This window comes from Varanus komodoensis, unplaced genomic scaffold (genome assembly GCF_004798865.1).
Source record: "Varanus komodoensis strain SLA01 unplaced genomic scaffold, ASM479886v1 scaffold1, whole genome shotgun sequence".
NCBI lineage: Eukaryota > Metazoa > Chordata > Lepidosauria > Squamata > Varanidae > Varanus > Varanus komodoensis.
This window is the reverse complement of record NW_025335268.1, coordinates 2,149,256-2,167,436: the sequence shown is the minus strand read 5'-3', so window position 1 is coordinate 2,167,436 and position 18,181 is coordinate 2,149,256. Positions and strand designations below refer to the sequence as shown.

The following is an 18,181-nucleotide window of genomic DNA, read 5'->3' as shown; positions in this document are numbered from 1 at the left end:
ATACTGCCATCTCTACAGGGACATTTCTGAAATTGATTTTAACAGATCTCAAGGGGTGCTTTATAATCACCTTCCTCCAGAAGTGTTTTTAAAATGACAGTAGAATTAATGTAGAAATTTTTTTACCGCAAATCCAATTCTTTTGTCCGAAGAAAATTCAGAATAGGTGCAAATGCTGCAGGATCTCTATCAATAAATATCTGCAAAGAAACGAGAGCCCATTTATTAGCTTCACATAATTGTTCTAGAATAGGAACATAACCCTGTCCTAGTTATTCACCCTTAAATCCCATTTATTTGAATGGGAGCAGTGTAAGCAAGTATTCCAGTATAGTTGAAATCAACTTAAGATGCTTAAATTTTGTCAATTTATATCTTATATACAGTACAATAACAAAACCACTGACTTAATTTAAATTTTAAAAATTCTAACAAAACTTCACCAAACACCAATTTATTGGGCGTGTTCAAATGATGCTTCACCTCTGGAATATTCAGTAGAAGACTGCAAACAGATTATCTCCATTCTATCTAGAAATGTTGCTGAAGTTCACAGTTCTCTGATTTAGAATGCAAATTTGTTCAGCTCATTCTGATCACATATAATTTGACTGCTATCACTCTGAGAAGCTCTTTTCTGTCTTGATACAAGAAAATTCTGCACATGTAAAATCCATGTTCAAGCAGATCAGATAGGTTTGGAGGTATATATATGCATTTTTAAATGATTACCCCTTATCCTTAATGAAACCTTCTGATTGTCAAGAATGTTACCTAACCATCTGAGCAGGTACTCTTTGTTTGAAATACATGCTTCCTCTTCAGTCAATTCACTGTATTGTTCTTTTATAAATGTTGTGCAAAGTTGCTGTGGCCTCTACGGACTTAAAGCATGGTAATTTAATATGGATTAAGCCAGCCTAGTTCCAGTATATAGTGTAAACTATTCCTCAAAAAAACATGACTGGAAGCCATAGGCTTATCTTAACACCACCTCAATTTGACATTTGTATGTCTTAAAACTTTTGCACATAGACACATGAGATTATGAGAGTCATCCTGGTACAAAAAAATATTTTCATCTGCTAAACTTAATACAGGAATCATGCACCATGTACTAACAAATTAAAAACAGTATACTCACAGCACCAGTTTCATCTTTCAGTGTTGATATTCTTCCACTCAGCAAACTGAAAACAAAAAAAAAATTCTAAGTAACAATCTAATTTTGTATTAAGAGATGTGGTAAACAAAAGACATAGGAAAAAAACAAATCAAGCTACTACATTGTACTTCTATTCCAATAAGAGAATGGATGATTTCTGACAACTCCCACCTTCAACTGCAGGACCATGAGTCATATCATTCCCAAGAGGCTCTCAATCCCTGAACGGATTTTCAAAGGTGAGGAAGGTAGAAGATGGAAAGGGTAGATAGAAAGGTCTTGTTCCACTGATAGAAGAATAGTTAGGATCCATTTACATGTGTACGTTGCTTTTTTATATACAGAGTTCCAAAATTATTTTCTGCTACACTACACCAAAAAAAACTATAGCTTACTATGTTTGCCCATGTGTATGCTCATAAAGCTTAGGTGGGGAAATTAAGGAAATTATTAGTTGGTTAGGGAGGAATTAAAAACTCTTCTCTTACTTTTACCTACTCTGAATGAAACACCTTTTTCCTATTCTGAATAAAACCTCCCTCTCTTGTTCTATTCTCAGTGAAAGAAAACTAGGAAAATCCTTGCTCTATCCTTTCCCATCTGTCATTTAGTTCTGAACTGTCTCCTTCCAATAATGGAGGGTAAAGAAGTATAACTTGGAAGCAAAAGGCAGAGCTGTAAGGGATGTTCTCTCCCAGCTTCTTCCACTGCAAATCTACTCTTTCCAATGCTGGTTTATTCCACAAATGAGCAAGGAAATCTATTATGCTAATTAGTATAATATTCATGAGTATCTTTAAACGCTCCCCCCCTCCATGGCACAAAAAAGAGCACAGGCAGTCCTCAAACATTAGTCCATAATGCAGCTGTAAGAGAACTGCTTCACTTCACCACTTACATGTAGCATGTATCAAAAGATGACTAGCATTAAAGAAGGTAGTGTTAGGATAACAGAACAATATATTGGAAAAAATCGAGTGTTTTTGGCAGTTGGAAATTTTCTTATGGGAAATAAGAAAAAAACACATTTGAAGATGTGAGAAATATCTGCATATTTCACATTCTTTAAGAATCCACATGTTCTTTTAAAATGCAACACTGTTGAGAACAGTGGGTTTTATGCAGTGCATTCTATATTTTTTTTCCTCAGCACAAGGAGGCCAGTAAAAATGGGAAATGATAGTCTGAACATTTGTACTGCAGGAAACAGCAGCAGCCTTTAATGGTAGACAAAACCACACATCACAAGTTCTCTCAAGGTAAAAATACACTGTTAAAGTTGCATACCTGTGCATACTAGGGCATAAGTCTAATTGAATTTACCCTTATTTTCAAGTAAATCTACATAGGATCTGAATGCAAAATACCTGGAAAAAAATGAGTCTGGAATCCACATTAGTGTTTGTCTAGAAGTGCTGAACCTGGAAAAGAAATACTAGAAATCAAATACTGCAATGAGCAATTTTCACTGACCAGGTTACTATATATGTCATATTTACTTTTATGTTAATTCTTTCATACTTGGGAAACAATGCTTCAACATAACATTAAGAACAATTTATTTCATTCATACTAAAGGATTATTGATGTACACCCAACATGGTGAGGGGGTGTGAGAGTGTCAGAGAAACCAAGCATAGTGCTGCCAGGAGACCAGACTTTCTCACTGGGCTAATCTTCTAGCAGGGTCACCCAAAGCAGAATGGTCAAAGCTGAGACATCAGATTAAGATGCATCCACCATCTTCACATTTAATGGCCACATCAGCAAAAGTGAATGGATATATTGAATGGTGATGGGGGTACAGACATTCTTGAAGGGCAGCTAACTGAACAACAGCAGTACTTGAAGACCACACTGACAGATCATTTGCAGACACCAGCAAGGATGCTCCCAACAGCCCTGGTTGGTACTGCACAGGGAAAGGTGCACTTCTGAATAAAACACTTAATATTCCTTACCTGGAAAGCCCTGATGAAACAATCCAAATGAAAGAAGAAATAGTGCTAGAAGATGAGACTCCCAGATTGGAAGGCGCTCAACCAGCTACTGGGAAAGAGCAAGAACAAGCAGCAATCGTGCTGTTGCTCATGAAGCAGCTAGATCAAAGCTGAAAGGAAGTGTAGTGGCTGACTTGCACAAAGGCAAAAGAGAAGTCCAATACAACGAAGTTGGAACATGGAATGTGCATGAGGTGTTGTGCATCAAGGCAAACTGCAATCCGTAAAGCAATAAATGGAACAGTTAAACATCACAATACTTGATCTAAGAGACTAAAGTGGCCTGGAACATTTTCAGTCAGATTAACCAAGTATTTTGCTCTGGAAATGACAAACTCAGAAAAAAATGAAGTAACTCGAACATGAGGCAAGATATAGCATAAGCAGAAAGGAGCTATATATCACAAAATCAGACCAAATCACAATAATTATAATTTATGCAATTTAACATGACTATCATTCAAGTCCCTGCTCCAGTATCAGATGAAGAAGAAATCAAAAACTTTTATGCAGGTGTCCCAAAGGAAATTGGTAACACACCAAAACAAGACATGCTGATAATCACAGACAACTAGAATGCAGAAGTAGAAAATAACATAGAATACAGGGTTATGGAAGAATTTGGCATGGGGTCAGAAACAAAGCAGAAAGATAACTCATACAGTTTTGTGTAGCCAACAATTTGTTTATCACAAATACATACTTAGGCAACAAAAGCAGATGGTGTGTACACATGGACATTACCAGATGGCCAATACAGAAATCAAATAGAATATGTAATTGGAAGAGGAAGATGGAGAAGCTGTGTTTTCACTGCCAAAATAACACCAGGAACAGAGTGTGTTAGTAACCATGAACTCTTAATATGAAAAATCAGAGTAAAGCTGAAAAAAATCACTAACAATGTATAGTGACAAAATACAACTTAAATAACATCACTAAGTAATTTAAAATGCACATAAAGAACAGATTTGCATTACTGAACTCAATTGACTATGAACCAGAAGAACTGTGGGCTGAAACCAGAGACATTATTAGGGGAAAATGGCAAATGATAATTCCTGTAGCAAAAAGAAAGAAAAAGCCTAGAGGGATAACAGAAGAAACACCCACAATTGCTAAGGACAGGTGAGAAGCTAAGTCAAAAGGTTTGAAATAGGGTCAAAATCCTAACTGCTATGACCATGCAGAGACAAAAAGACCCACTACAATGTTCAGTATGAAGAAACAGAAGAGAACAACAAAAGAGGGAAAACAAGAGAACTCTCCCAAAAGATCCAAGAAATCAAAGGGAAATTCAAACCTGGATTAGGAATGCTAAAACACCAGCAGAGGAATATATCATTCGACAAGGATAAAATAAAGAGAATATGGAAAGCATATTTGGAAAAATAACACAGAAAGAAATCCTTCAAGGAGGAGTCAGCATTATTAGAAAGTGACATGAAAGATGCTTTGAAAGCCCTTGGAAGGAATCAAGTACCCAGAGAGGACAGAGTATCATAAAATTATTCCAAGCTGAACCAGTCCAAGGTCTAACAAGAATATGCCAACAAAAGTGGAAAACAATGGTTCCAGATTGGAAACACTTCACCTACATTCCAAGCCCCATGAAAGGAGGCACTAAGGAGTGCAACAATGACAGGATCCTTGCACTAATTTCCCATGCCAACAAAGTGATGCTCAAGATTTTGCAGCAAAGAATGTTACCCTAGATAGAGAGAAAAATGCCTGATGCTGAAGCTGGATTCCAAAAAGGAAAAGGTACTCAAGATCACACTGCAGATATATATAGGTTACTGGAGTACACCAAAGATCTGTCTGTGCTTTTGACTGTGCGGATCTTGACAAGCTATGGCTAGTTCTGAAAGAAATGTGTGCACCTCAACATTTGGTGTCCTGATGTGTGAGCTGTATCATGGCCAAACACTACTGTCAGGCCAGAATATAAAGAATCAGAATGGTTCCCTAGCAACAAGGGCATCTCCCTATCTGTTCAATTTCTGTGCAGAAAATATCAAAAGGAAAACTGGATTAGGATCAGAGGAAGGAGGATTAAAATGGAGGAATACAAATCATAATTTCAGATGCAAATAATACCATATTACAGGCAAAAGGCAGCAATGAATTGAAATGAATCCTGATGTAAATGAAAGGAAAAAGTGCAAAATCTGAACTGAAGCTGAACATTAAGAAAACAAAAGCAGGGCTGCAGAAGAATCACAAACTTTAATTTCAACAATGAAGAAACTGAAATTGTGAAAGATTTTACATACTGTGGCTCAGTTATCAATTCAACAGGATACTGCAACCAAGATTCAAAGAAGACCAAGACTTGGAAGATAGTAGTGAACAAAGAAATTAGAAAATATCATGTATAAGGACATTTCACTGGACACCAAGGCCAAGATCATCCACAGTATTGTATTCCTGATCACTAAGTATGGCTGTGAAAATTGGACAGTGAAGCACACTGGCAGAAAGAAAACTGGCGCTGGAGAGGAGCTTCCTGAATGCCCTGGACTGAGAAAAAAAATCACGTGGGTCCTACATCAAAGAGCCCCAAATTTTCCTGGATGGTAATAGGAAGAAAATTGTCATACATTGGGCACATCATGAGAATGCAAGATCTATTGAAGATGTTAATAATGCTAGGAAAAGTCAAAAATTGGAGAAGACCAACTGTGAGACAGATTGATTCTATAAAGAATGCCACAGTCTTGAGTTTGTAAGAGCTGAGCAGAAAGGACATTCATTCATAGAATTACCATATGTCAGAAATGACTTGATGGTATGTAATAAAAATAATGTCATGCATTCTTCAAGCAAGGATCAAATATAGTAAGCAAGCAGCAACAAAGTTATCCACTGGCCTTTATCTAGCTAAAATTACTTGTGACTCTCTCACTGGGAGCAATGGAACAGGTGACATGCAACATGTGAGTCCCACTTTCAATGGTATGTAACCATACTCACCTTTACCTGGGGTGGATTCTATGATTTAGGAACTATCATAATTCATGTACTTCGTTATTAAAAGCACTAAAGCAGCCGTGTTGGTTCAGGCTACAAGCTGGTTCAGGGTACTAGTCAGGCTACTAGTCCACCATTTTGTTCACACCCAATGTCTATGGGAAACTTACAACAGGACATTAATGCAATAACATCTTACCCCAGAAATACTGCACCCAGACATAAAAACAAGCTAACGGTTCCCCTGCACATGTGTGCTAGTCATGTTTGACTCTGGGGCCAGTGCTCATCTCCATTTGTAAGCCAAAGAGCCAGTGTCATCCAAAGATGCTTCCATGGTCATGTGGCCAGTATGACTAAACGCCAAAGCAAACGAAATGCTGTTACCTTTCCCACTCACAGGCATGCTAGACATAATGTCTCTGATAATATAAGTAGTATTGTGCCTAAGAAATCACTGATAGTCTTATCCTCCATAAATCTGTCTAGTAATGTTACCAAAGTTTGAGTGAATTTCATTCTTTTATTGGACCTGAATCTCTTCCTAGTCAGCTTTATGGGATGAACCATGGTTATAGTATTTTTTTTGGTGGGGGGCACTCTATTCACTTTCTGCGTACCATGCATAACTTTGAATAGCTCTATCACCCCTCCCATTACTCACCTTTTGTAACGCTAAGCAGCCTTCCTCATTGTGACCCTTCCATGTAGCAGAGTTGCTCTAGCCCTCTGATTTTGATTGTACTTCTTTCCCTATTCCACAATGCACTTTATACTTTCTGGAGGCCAGAAATTTATACAATATCTTTCCTCTCTTCAACTGGCACAAAAATAAGTTGCTTGTATTGTTAAAATGCATATTTCCTTAATAACTAGCCCTGCTGTGTTCAGTGGCAATATTTAGGATACAGACTTAAGCCTGTATTATTAAATTGATTTATATTTATTTCAGACCTGCCACAAGTTGAGCTGCTTCTTACAAAAGTGCACATTATGCAGTATCTAAAAATGAAACTGTTTATACAAGTACACTGCAGCAAAACACAAGAAATCTTAATACAAAGCAGAATACATTTTTCTTCTTCATGTGGAAAAATGCAATGTATTTGTGTGCACATTACAAAAAGAGACTTAACCCCGAGAAACTGGTCTGCAATGTCTAAAATAAGATCACTCTTATTCTAACTTTTATCATGTTTTCCTTCCAAATGCCACTTTTATTTTTTGTATTTTGAATGAATATAATGGTATCCAACAATTTAAAAAACTGAGTGCTAGATACCATTTTAAGGGTTTCCACAATGCACACAATGCAAGTTCTGTGCAATTCTGTAATAAAAGGGTTACAAATCTCTGAATGAAGTGTTCACTACAAAGTAGACATTCTGAGAGTGAGAATTATAGAATGTAAGAAACTGTCTTTCTTGCCAGAAAAGTCAGTCAAAGCAATTTCTCTCATTAACTTTTCAGATGTAGGTTTGCCTCAGAACATAGCTTACAAGTTCTATTAAACATAATTCAACCCCTTTTGTGATGCTAAATGTAAAATGTTTTCAAAACTGCAGTTCATTTTTTTCCTATTATGCTTATTGTAGGATAATTTGCTATATTCTCCAAGCATGGAAAAAGTCAACAAAAAGAGCCTGAATATAGTTTAGTGCCAATTCATGAAAGCCTATGGGCCAGGAAGAAAGAGTAATATGCTCAGTCCTGCAAATCCAAGGAAATCTTACTCTTGTTTGTTTTCAAAAATCACATCAACCAATGCTGCATAGCAAGTTCCTTTTGAAATGAGGGGAGCTTCTAAAGTTGTGGAATAGATCAAAAGCAAAATAAACAAAGAAAAGTTAAAAAAAATGAAAAAACAGATTTTCTTTGGCTAGCACAGCCACTTGCTTGAACCTTGGCTTTTGCATTCTGGCCCACTGTTCAAATCTAACTCAAACTGATTATTTCTAATAAAGTTAGAAGAAAAAATAAAGCCTCACTGCAGCAGAGATCACGGCTGTGGGGGAGATTCTGCAGCAACCTTGCAGGCTGCAAGTTGTATACGCCTCAGTTTAAAAAAAAAATGAAAATCAGACCTACTTTTAGGCAAACTGTAAATCCATGGGATATAAGCAACCTATATCTTGGGTAGCACTGGTAGCCATTGTTATTAGACCTTTTATAATTAAATTATCCAGTATAATTTCTTCTTCAGAAGTTAGTCCAATGCTAATACCAAAGGTAAATAACTGCCAAATTGCAGGACTTTTTACATAATGTAGCAGGAAATAATGGATTGCATCCAACTCTTTCTGCCAGAAGAATGAACATGGCTGGCAGAAGAGATTTCCCCTGCAGCCTTCCAAATTCGTCCGGGATGGTTATGGAGACTTCGGAATAGATTGGGCGGTGAGGGGGAAGGGAATGGACAGAATGAGGGTAGGTCCTCGTGCACAAGGAGGCATCATTTGCATCAAGCTGGATGACAATTGCAATTTTATCATCAACAATCTATTTAATATGTTAAACTCCATCAAAATTTAAGAAATATACCTTTATATTCGTAAAGCTTTTCACTTGTAAATAGGGACCACCAAGTATCCTAAAAAGAAATCAACCACATTTTTTCTATTTAAATGTTAATAATAATGATCAATCTATGCTAATTGTATATTTGTATTTTACTACATAGGGGATGTGGTGATGCAGTGGGTTAAACCACTGAGCCGCTGGGCTGGTTGATTGAAAGGTTGGGAGTTCAAATCTGCTGACAGGGTGAGCTCCTGTACTCTGTCCCAGCTCCTGCCAACCTTGCAGTTCGAAAACATACAAATACAAAAAGATAAAAAGGTACCACTTTGGTGGAAAGGTAACAGCGTTCCGTGCACTCTGGTGTTTAGTCATGCTGGCCACATGACCACGGACACTGTCTGCGGACAAATGCTGGCTCCCTTGGCTAGGAAATGGAGATGAGCATCACCCTCAAGAGTCAGACATGACTGGACTTTAATGTCATGGGAAAACCTTTACCTTTACCTTTATTTGACTACGTATTTCTGCTTCCAACTTGATTATATGTCTTGGATAACAGCATGATCCAAAAGCGTTCAAACAAACATTCCATGGAAATGAAAGGAGAAATATCTTGATAGTACCCACAAACAATGTAAGCTAGATTGACTACAATCTAATTTTTTTAACATGTTAATGTGATTTTGCTGCATAACACATATGGAACACATGAGTGTTTCTCAGGAACATGGGTGATTTATTTACAAAAAGTACAGTCATGAAAAGTTTAGGAGCACTGAAGAAAGCACTCCAAGGCAATTTTGCTCCACCACACAAGAAATAAGAGGTCATGGTTAAAGATGCTTTGACCAAAATTTAGAAATTATGTAACTGTTTATATTTTCCCTTAAGTACAACTACCAAAATCCTGTCCTTGCTGCCCAAAGGTACTCTCTACAGTTGTCTGGGGCCTAATACATACTGGTCGCATGGACACCTTCAAGCATCTGCAATAAATTTGTTAGGCAATTCCGGAAGAAAATCTCTTGAATCCTCCCAGACTCAGACTCCAAAATTATGATTGTTGAATCAAGTTAGATATCCAGAGCATAGTCTGATCAAGTTTCCTTGGATGAGTTCCAGTTACAGCTTGGGAATACTGACAAGATGCTTTGACAGGTACATACAACCACACGCACTAGATCTTTGCCCTGCCTCACTAATAAATACTAGCAAGAAGATGGTCATACCTTTTTATGAGAGGGCATGGTTCCATGCCATCTGAAACAGGCAGTGGTGAGACCACTGCTTAAGAAATGCTTTCTGGACCCCAACAATCTCAGGCTGGTGGTATATATCCCCATTCTGGGCAATGTTCTTGAGTGAGTGGCAGCCAACCAGCTCCAGGCACTCTAGGATGAGGCTGATTATCTAGCTCCATTTCAGTTAGGTTTTTGGCAGAAAAACGGCTTTTGCTGTCCCATATAAAGAGTTGAGTTGGAAGAAATGGTGGGGGTGAGCCTGTGGATACTCCTAGATCTCTTGCTGACTTCTGATACTACTGACAATGGTCTCCTTCTGGCAAGGCAGACAGAGTTATAAGGTCGGTATACTGTATTGTAGTGGTTCAGCTCCTGCTTAGATTGGCTCAAGAAGGTGATGCTTAGGGAATATTGTTTGGCCGCTTTGACTTGACAATGGGGTTCCTCAGGAACCAGTCATGCCCCACATGCTATTTCACATCTACATGAAACTCCTGGAGTCATCTGGAGTTCTGGAGTGTGTGAGCCATCAGTAAAGCTCTACCTTTCCCTTCCCTCTTCAGCAGGTGAGGCTGTAGATATACTAAACCAGTGCCTGGTTGCAACAATGGATTGGATGAGGGATAATGAACTAAAGCTCAACCCAGTCAAGACTGAGATGCTGTTAGCAGATAGCTCCTCTGACTGCATGGAGGGAATTAAACTTGTTCTAGACAGGGTTACACTCCCCTTGAAGGTGCAGGCACAACACCTGGGAGTGTTTCTTGAGCCATCTTTGTCACTTAAGGATCAGGTGGCCTCAGCAGCACAAAGTGCCTTCTTCCAGCTTCAGTTGGTGGCCCAGCTTATCCTTAACCCTTAACCTGAATCACCTGGTTTCAAAAATCTATGTTCTGGTAATCTCTAAACAAGATTACTACAATACACACTGTTGGGCTGCCCTTGAAGACTATTCAGAAGCTGCAGTTTGTGCAAAATATGACAGCCAAACTAATAACCAAGACCAGGAAGTTCAAACATATAACATTAATTCTGGCCTTCTTACACTGGCTTACTATATACTTCTAAGTCCAATTCAAGGTGCCAGTACAAACTCTACAAGTTCTACATGTCTTGGGATCACAATACTGGATGAATGCCTCTCCAACCACCATCTGCTCTGATGCTATGATCAAGAACTGGGGTCTGTCTCCAACTGCTACCTCCAAGGAGGCTCAGTTGGTAACAAGAAGGCATGCCTTCTCAACTGTAGTCCTCCAATTATGCAACAAATTTCACACTGTGGCCTGCACCAACTCTACTATATATCTTTTGCACCACGTTAGTATGTGTTAGTTATGGTTGCTTTCTTGGGATTAAAAATTTTGTAATACCACTTTTTATGATGCTTTTACTGTTTTCTGTATTTTATATTGTATTTCTGTTGTACTTTTTGAACTGCTGTAGGAAACTTCAGTGACTGTGCATACAGTATGCAAATAAACAGGATAATAATTCCAATTATTTTAAAGGAATATCACTATGTTGCAGTTTGTTCCTATAAATTCAGTGCTTGTTATTACGGTTTTTGTATTTTCTAAAGTAAGACTTTAGACTTTTCTAAAGTCTAGTCAGCTTTCCAGACTATGAATTTTTATCAAAACTGAGCACACAATCTATTTGGGACATACAGAAAGGAACTTATTTTGCTGTGTCACAACTTATTAGACTGATAAAAAGCTACTGTAAACTTATGCTAGGATGCAGTTGTTTAAGCAAGGTTACACACTATTTAACTTAACTGTATTAATTGCACATCATTCAGAAAATAACTATTATATTTTTAAAAAGACAATCATAATTAAATGATGGCAATTTATAGTCAAACAATCCTGGATTGTCCTGGACCTACCAGTATATCCCATCCTTTTAGAATGTATTATATTACATACTTGAAGAAGTGTTCTTCAAGCAGAAGAATGGAATGGTGGAAAAGCTAGGTTGAACTTGAATGATCCAAGTCCAGCAGTTACTGTATCTCTGTAATTGGCATCTCCAAGCTAGCTGTAGGAACCGAGAGTGTTTTCTGTTTTGTCATATATCACAATACATCAAATTCCTTATGGGGAAGGTGATGGACCAGTGGCAGAGTACATGCCTTCTATGCAGTGGGTCCCATGTTCATCTACTAAGTTTGAAAAGAATCCTGCTTGAAATCCTAGCAAGCTGCTACCAGTGTTGACCATGCTGGGTCAGAATGACCAAAGGCCTTAAACAATATAAGGCAGCTCCTAAACCCATCAAAATACCTTCTAAGATGCAACCTGGTAATCTGACAGCCCCTGTGCTGCTAATCACTAAATGTCATCTCAGTGTGTCCACTATTTCAATCCTTTTCTTAAGCATGTGTGTGTGTACATATAAGAAATCTGGAAAGTCTAGAGCAGGGGTCCCCAACCCCTGGGCCACGGACTGGTACCGGTATGCAACCACAAATTTAATTCATTTCAGGAGGCCATATCTGCTGTCTAAATTTATTGAAATGTTTAGCATTTGGGAATGGATTATTACACTTTTCATTCTTTCTAATGGGGGAAAATTGATTTTGACTTCAAATGGCCTCCTGAAATGAATTTAGTTCAAAGAATGAGGAACCACTGTAATGTGCTTGAATCATCCCAAAACCATCTCCCCACCCCCCGTCCGTGGAAAAACTGTCTTCCATAAAACCGGTCCTTGATGTAAAAAAGGTTGGGAACCGCTGGTCTAGACACTTAACCATACTATATACAAAACACATGTATACCACATTCTACTTCCCTCTTCTAACCCTAGAACTGTTATCCTAGTAAAGACATCTTAAGTTTATCATGTAACTTTTAAGGCACAATTTTGCTCACATTCCTGCATGGCTGGCAGAGAGCTGTAGGAGTTCTTCTGTCTAAACAGAACAGTTATGCAATTTGTAGCATTACATCTTTAACTGATATATATATATCCATATGAACTCTTCGGGGAAAAACACTTCTTTTGTCCAAGGTGCTCTATATTAGAAGAAAAATTTCTTTCTGCATGGTAACTAAGGTAGAATGCCTTATCTATGCTTTCTGTAAATAATACAAGTAAACCTAAACTGTAGAAATCTGTTGCCTGCTCAATTAACTAAAATGTGCCACCTATCAATTTTAATGATCAACTATAACTGATTAACTCAGTGCTGGAGAATCCTCCAAAATAAAAATAACGTTCCAGAACCATTCCAGAGAGATGGGGATGACTGGAACCACCAGGACAGAGCATATCCTTAGAGCACTCTAGCCTCTTCCCTTCCTCCTCCAAAGCATCTCAGCTTAATGGCAAAAAGAGCTAAAATGTTCAGCAGGAGTTGCAGGGAGAGGGAGATCACCTCTGCCACTCCCCCCTGCTCTGCACTGCATGATAGTAAGTCTCTGATAGGATTGCACCCTTAGCTTCCTGTCCCCTATTTTCCCCTGCAACCACTGCAACTCTGGAAAAAGATTTGCATGGATTCCTCCTGAACTATGGGGGATCAAATGTTGGAGAAGGGTAGGGAAAGCTTCCTCACATCAACATCCTTAAACTAACTTATCTTAGAATCCAAGTCCATGTCTTCGCTTTAATATTTCTGAGGTTCTGCAGAATTTAGCCTTAACTATGAAGTTAGCTATTTTGTAATCAGACAACTACGTAGGTCACTTGACATGTATATTGTCTCTATCTTTTGTTTCATCATAACATGGCATTATATCAATATATTTATGATCTTAAGCATCCTGCATAAACAATGGGATAAATGTCAAAGTACCAGTGATTCACAACCATGGTTTTATACTATATGAGCTCTGCATCACATTTAGATGGGTTTCCAATTGTAATTCTAATTTCTAGAACTTACCCTACAATTGGAGGCCAGGATAAACACACAGCTAATCAATGTTTTCTTGCTGAAAGAGAATGTAGTCTAAAGCTGTAATCTGATACTCATTTACTATACGTGAGCCCCAATGAACTCAATGGGACTTAATTCTGAACAGACATGTATACTAAAGGAACATAAACTGAAGATCACCATTTCAGGTTTCATTTCAGCCAAAAACACTACCAGATAGTTTTAGGGGTAACCCCATTGTTGAATTCTCCCTGTGCTTTCCTGAGAAATATATAAATAATACTGGCCAACCTTACAGGGCTATTGCAAGAATTACTGTACATACTTTAAATTCTGTACATAAATGCTAAATAGTACAATCCTCATGTACAAGTAGACATAAATATGTCATTATCCATAAAGAGTGAAGAATCTATTATATTACATTTCCATTTTTTTTCCAGTGACCATGTCCACAAAACAAAACTCTATTCATTGGAGAAGTTTCTTACTGGTTCCTAATCAGAGCTAGAAATATATCAGGCAACTGGCTCTTAACCTCCTAGGCCTAGAGCAATGATGCCCAAAGGGGGCAGTACCATCCCCTAGGGGCAACAGAAAAATCCAGGTGATTGGTTGTTTAAATTTGCAGTAGAGCAACAGACCTAATACAAAAAAGGGGCATGGGGACACTAGGCTTTTCATCCAAGAGGAAAGGGGAGAGCAGCCCAAAAGTTTGAAATATTCCTTGAGCTTAGCTCAACTTTGTCATTTAAGGATGGTTTTCAAAATTGTGTGGCTAGTACTTAGTTTTTCTTTTAAAAAAGTTCTAGTAACATTTTCATTACTTGTGTTTTGAAATCATCTAAGGAAGAACACACAAATTCATGTAATTTCCCCTTGCCTCCATGACAGACAGCATTACTGTGGCTGCTAAACCAGTAAAAACAACGTAAAAAGTGACAGTGGGGTTGACCATAATGAGGCTGAATCCCTGAACAAATCAAGTTGGCAGTAACATAGGTAGATACCATTCTGCACAAGAAGGCCATGAGAGGCCATGTTGCTGCAGAACCCACAGATCAACTGAATATCAATTCTCACCAAGTGAACAAGTAACTGATTGCAGTACTACTTGTTACCCAAATCTTTCCTCCTTCTTGACTGTGCACTCAAAAGGTTTCAATTCCTAAGTTCCCCCAAGAGTCACTATCTTGGTAAGTATCACAAATAAATACTTATTGAGGCTAAGTTCTACAAGCAATTACAGATACCTAGAAACACACTTGGGAGCCTCCTGTCAAGTATGACTGGCATGCCTGAGTGGAATCAATGTAGCACTTTAAAACATTCTGAAGTAGCAATTAGGACAGAGCAGGATCATGCTAAATATTTTAAAAACAGACAATCAAATCTATAAATTTTATCTTTTTAAAGTTTGTAAAAAATCCGATTGTTTTAATAAACAGAAATATTCCTAGATTTTAGTACATTTTGTACATTTGATCCATATGTAACAAAAAATTTCCATATGTGCATCCACAGCTATGGTAAAGTGAAATCTGGCCAACTGGATACATTACGTTCCCCTCGGAAGTCCTGGGTTCCTTTCCGTATCTGGCATTTTACTCCAACCTAGGCTGACAATCCAAGCTTAGCTACTTTTGGTGAAGCTGGAGTTTAATATGGGAAAGAGTTTATATCCTTAAAAATACACTGTCATCTACACAAGCATGTGCTACTTTTTTGGGGGTAGGGGGAATCAGCCTTCACTAACCAGCAGCCTTCCAACCTTACTCAACCTTATTTCAATCCAAGGATCTAGAGAAGGAAATACAAGCCTTTTTTCTTTCCACTTCTATGAATGGTGATTCATATCTGATTATGAATGAATAACAAATCAACTTACTTCGAATGTATTAATTCACAATAAAAGTATGCATTTTTGTTTATGTGATGCAGCTAAAACGTACTGCATACATCTACTTCCTCATGTAGTGCTCTATCATAACCAAACCTCCGGATTATTTGGTATAAATAAAACAAACCAACTTAAAAACAAAAATATGTCAGACACTTTCTGTCAGGAACCGTATTTTCTTGCCTGGAATTTAGAGCTTTTTAAAAAGGCTCAAACAAGTGAAGCATGCGTGTAATACCAGTAGCCAGCACCCGCCCACAGATATCACCCCGACTACATATTTTTCTGAAGCACCATCCCCGCGAAACCCAGTGCGATATTCTAGCATCAGCTTCTCTTCTCTCACAGTTCTTTCCCCAGGCCCTGCCTCGACTAAAAGCATCTTCTCTCTAAAGTCATACCAGTCCTACCTGGCAAGCCGCCCTCCTTGAACCCATGCTCGCCCGCCCCAGCTCCAAATGCCCCGTATCCACGCTGCCATCCCAGCCTTCCGCCCCTTATTTGGCTCACCTGGTACCCCCAACATTGAGCTGTATAATCTCCCCGCTCCCTGCACCAGCAGAGCCCGCGCCGTTCCCCGCCATCTTTTTCAGCAGCAGCTCTTGCTCGGAGCACCGCCTGCCGCTTTCGCCGCCGCCGCCGCCGCCAGCCGCCACCCCGGAATCGAGGGAGGGGGGAGGGGGAGGCGGCGGCGGCGGCGGCGGGGCCGGGGGAGAAAAGGGGGCGTCCAGCGAGGCCGCGCCGCCCGCCACAACAGGCACCAGCCGCGCCGAGGGAAAGGCTGCCAGTTCGGGGCGGGGCGGGGCGGGAAGCCGAGGCCGCGTCGTTCTTCTGCCGCGTCAGGCGGCCAGGGAAGGCCGCGTCGCCAGGGCCACAGCAGCGGCCTCCGACCCTCTCCCCGGCCGCAAACGTTTCTGCTCTCTACGGCGAAAAAATGCCATAGCAACGCGCGGCACCTGGCGGAGGGGACTCCGCGAGGAACAAAATACCCGCGGCGGCGGCGGCTTCGGTGCGCGGGAGATCAGTGCGAAGGAAGCGAAAAGCGTGAGCGGAACTCTGGGCGGAGTCGAGCAGGTGACGCCCACGGAACGCCGCCTCGCCTCGGTGTTCCCGTGGAGTGGAAGCCCCGTCGTCGGGCCTGGCCTGCGTGCTAAGCGCGCACGTGGAGATCCTGCAGCTCAACCCTGCCGACGGCTAACCAGGAGCAAGCCCTACCGAGTGCGACACACCTTACTCCCAAATACAGCTCCCCTCGTATGCTGCTCGACTGAAGAGTCCAAAAGCCTTTGCCAAACTGCTCATAAAAAGTTGTAGCATCTCCAGAACTGCCAGCGCAACTGTTGAGGTGCTTAGGGAGTGGCAGCCCTCCCAAACCCCTTAGGGGACCTATGGATATGTCATAAAGTACACGAAGAAACAAGTGGCATCCGTTGGAGAATAGCGTACAGATAGTCCCTGGGCTATAAATAAGTTCACAAAAACATCTTGCCCAATACAACAATGTAATAATGACAAGACACTAATAATAAAGTAGCTACAAGTACTGAATAGAGAGAGAATCTGTACTGTAACTTACCTCTTATGCCTGGTTTAATGTATGTTGAGCTTTACTGTCTGTTTGTCTTTAATGAATCCGAATAAAAAATAACTTGAATCTTTAAAAGTGACTTACTAGTCCTTCATTATCTTCTGAAGTTGTCTGATAATGGGTTGCGAGGGCAATATAGTCCAATGCCTGCTTATTACCTTCAAAACACTTTAATCCCTGGAGAATTAGTGCAGTGCTGGCTTAGCATTTGTTGAACTTTCAGTTCAGGTTCCTGATGGAGCACAATGCTTATGTGAAGAAGGGGGCAAAGATGTAGCCTGAGGTTTTGAAGAGCTCACTGGGAGAAGGTGAAAACATTTGGTTTAAGGAAATGGGTTTTAGCAACTATCTCTAGGTAACTGCATGGTCTCTGATTATGTGTCACCAAACCTGTAGCATAGTTCTCTAGAGATATTCACAGCTTTTCATGAGAGATATTCTTACTGGTTTTATGATGGTCCACACATTTTAAGTACAATTTTTGAATGCATTTTGTTTCTAATCCAGACGTTTGTAACAAGGGAACTATCTGCATATACTTCAAGAATGGCTAATCTGACTCCCACTGTAGTGGTATATCCCCCTTTTGACCCCATCAGAAAGTAGACTGTAAATTAAGTCAAGGTAGATGGTGGAAGCCTGCACCACTTGGAAAGGATCACTATCTTGCATCTTAACAGGAACTGACCGTCCTAGCCTCCCTCTCCAAAAAGCTGCAGAAACATATGCAGATATTTAAGAATCACTAGTAAATGAAAGAGGAAGTTGTGCATCTACAGTACAGAACAATTATTGCTTCACAATAAGGAGATGTTCAGGCCTTGAACATTCTTCTTATCAGCTAGGCCTGGTAGGAAAATAACCACATGTACTTGTTGTGAAGGCAATTATTATGCATCTATCTG

The 18,181-nt window shown here is 39.6% G+C and overlaps 1 protein-coding gene across 1 annotated transcript in view; it reads right to left on the bottom strand.

The window, feature by feature from the left end:
* Nucleotides 1–16,312, bottom strand: part of KCTD3 (potassium channel tetramerization domain containing 3) — a 41,747-nt gene extending 25,435 nt beyond the window's left edge. Inside the window, 4 exon segments of the mRNA XM_044425630.1 lie at nucleotides 127–200; nucleotides 1,145–1,190; nucleotides 2,533–2,586; nucleotides 16,199–16,312. Coding sequence (XP_044281565.1) covers nucleotides 127–200; nucleotides 1,145–1,190; nucleotides 2,533–2,586; nucleotides 16,199–16,272 — 248 coding nt within the window. The 5' untranslated portion in view covers nucleotides 16,273–16,312.
* Between the last annotated feature and the right edge of the window lie 1,869 nt (nucleotides 16,313–18,181).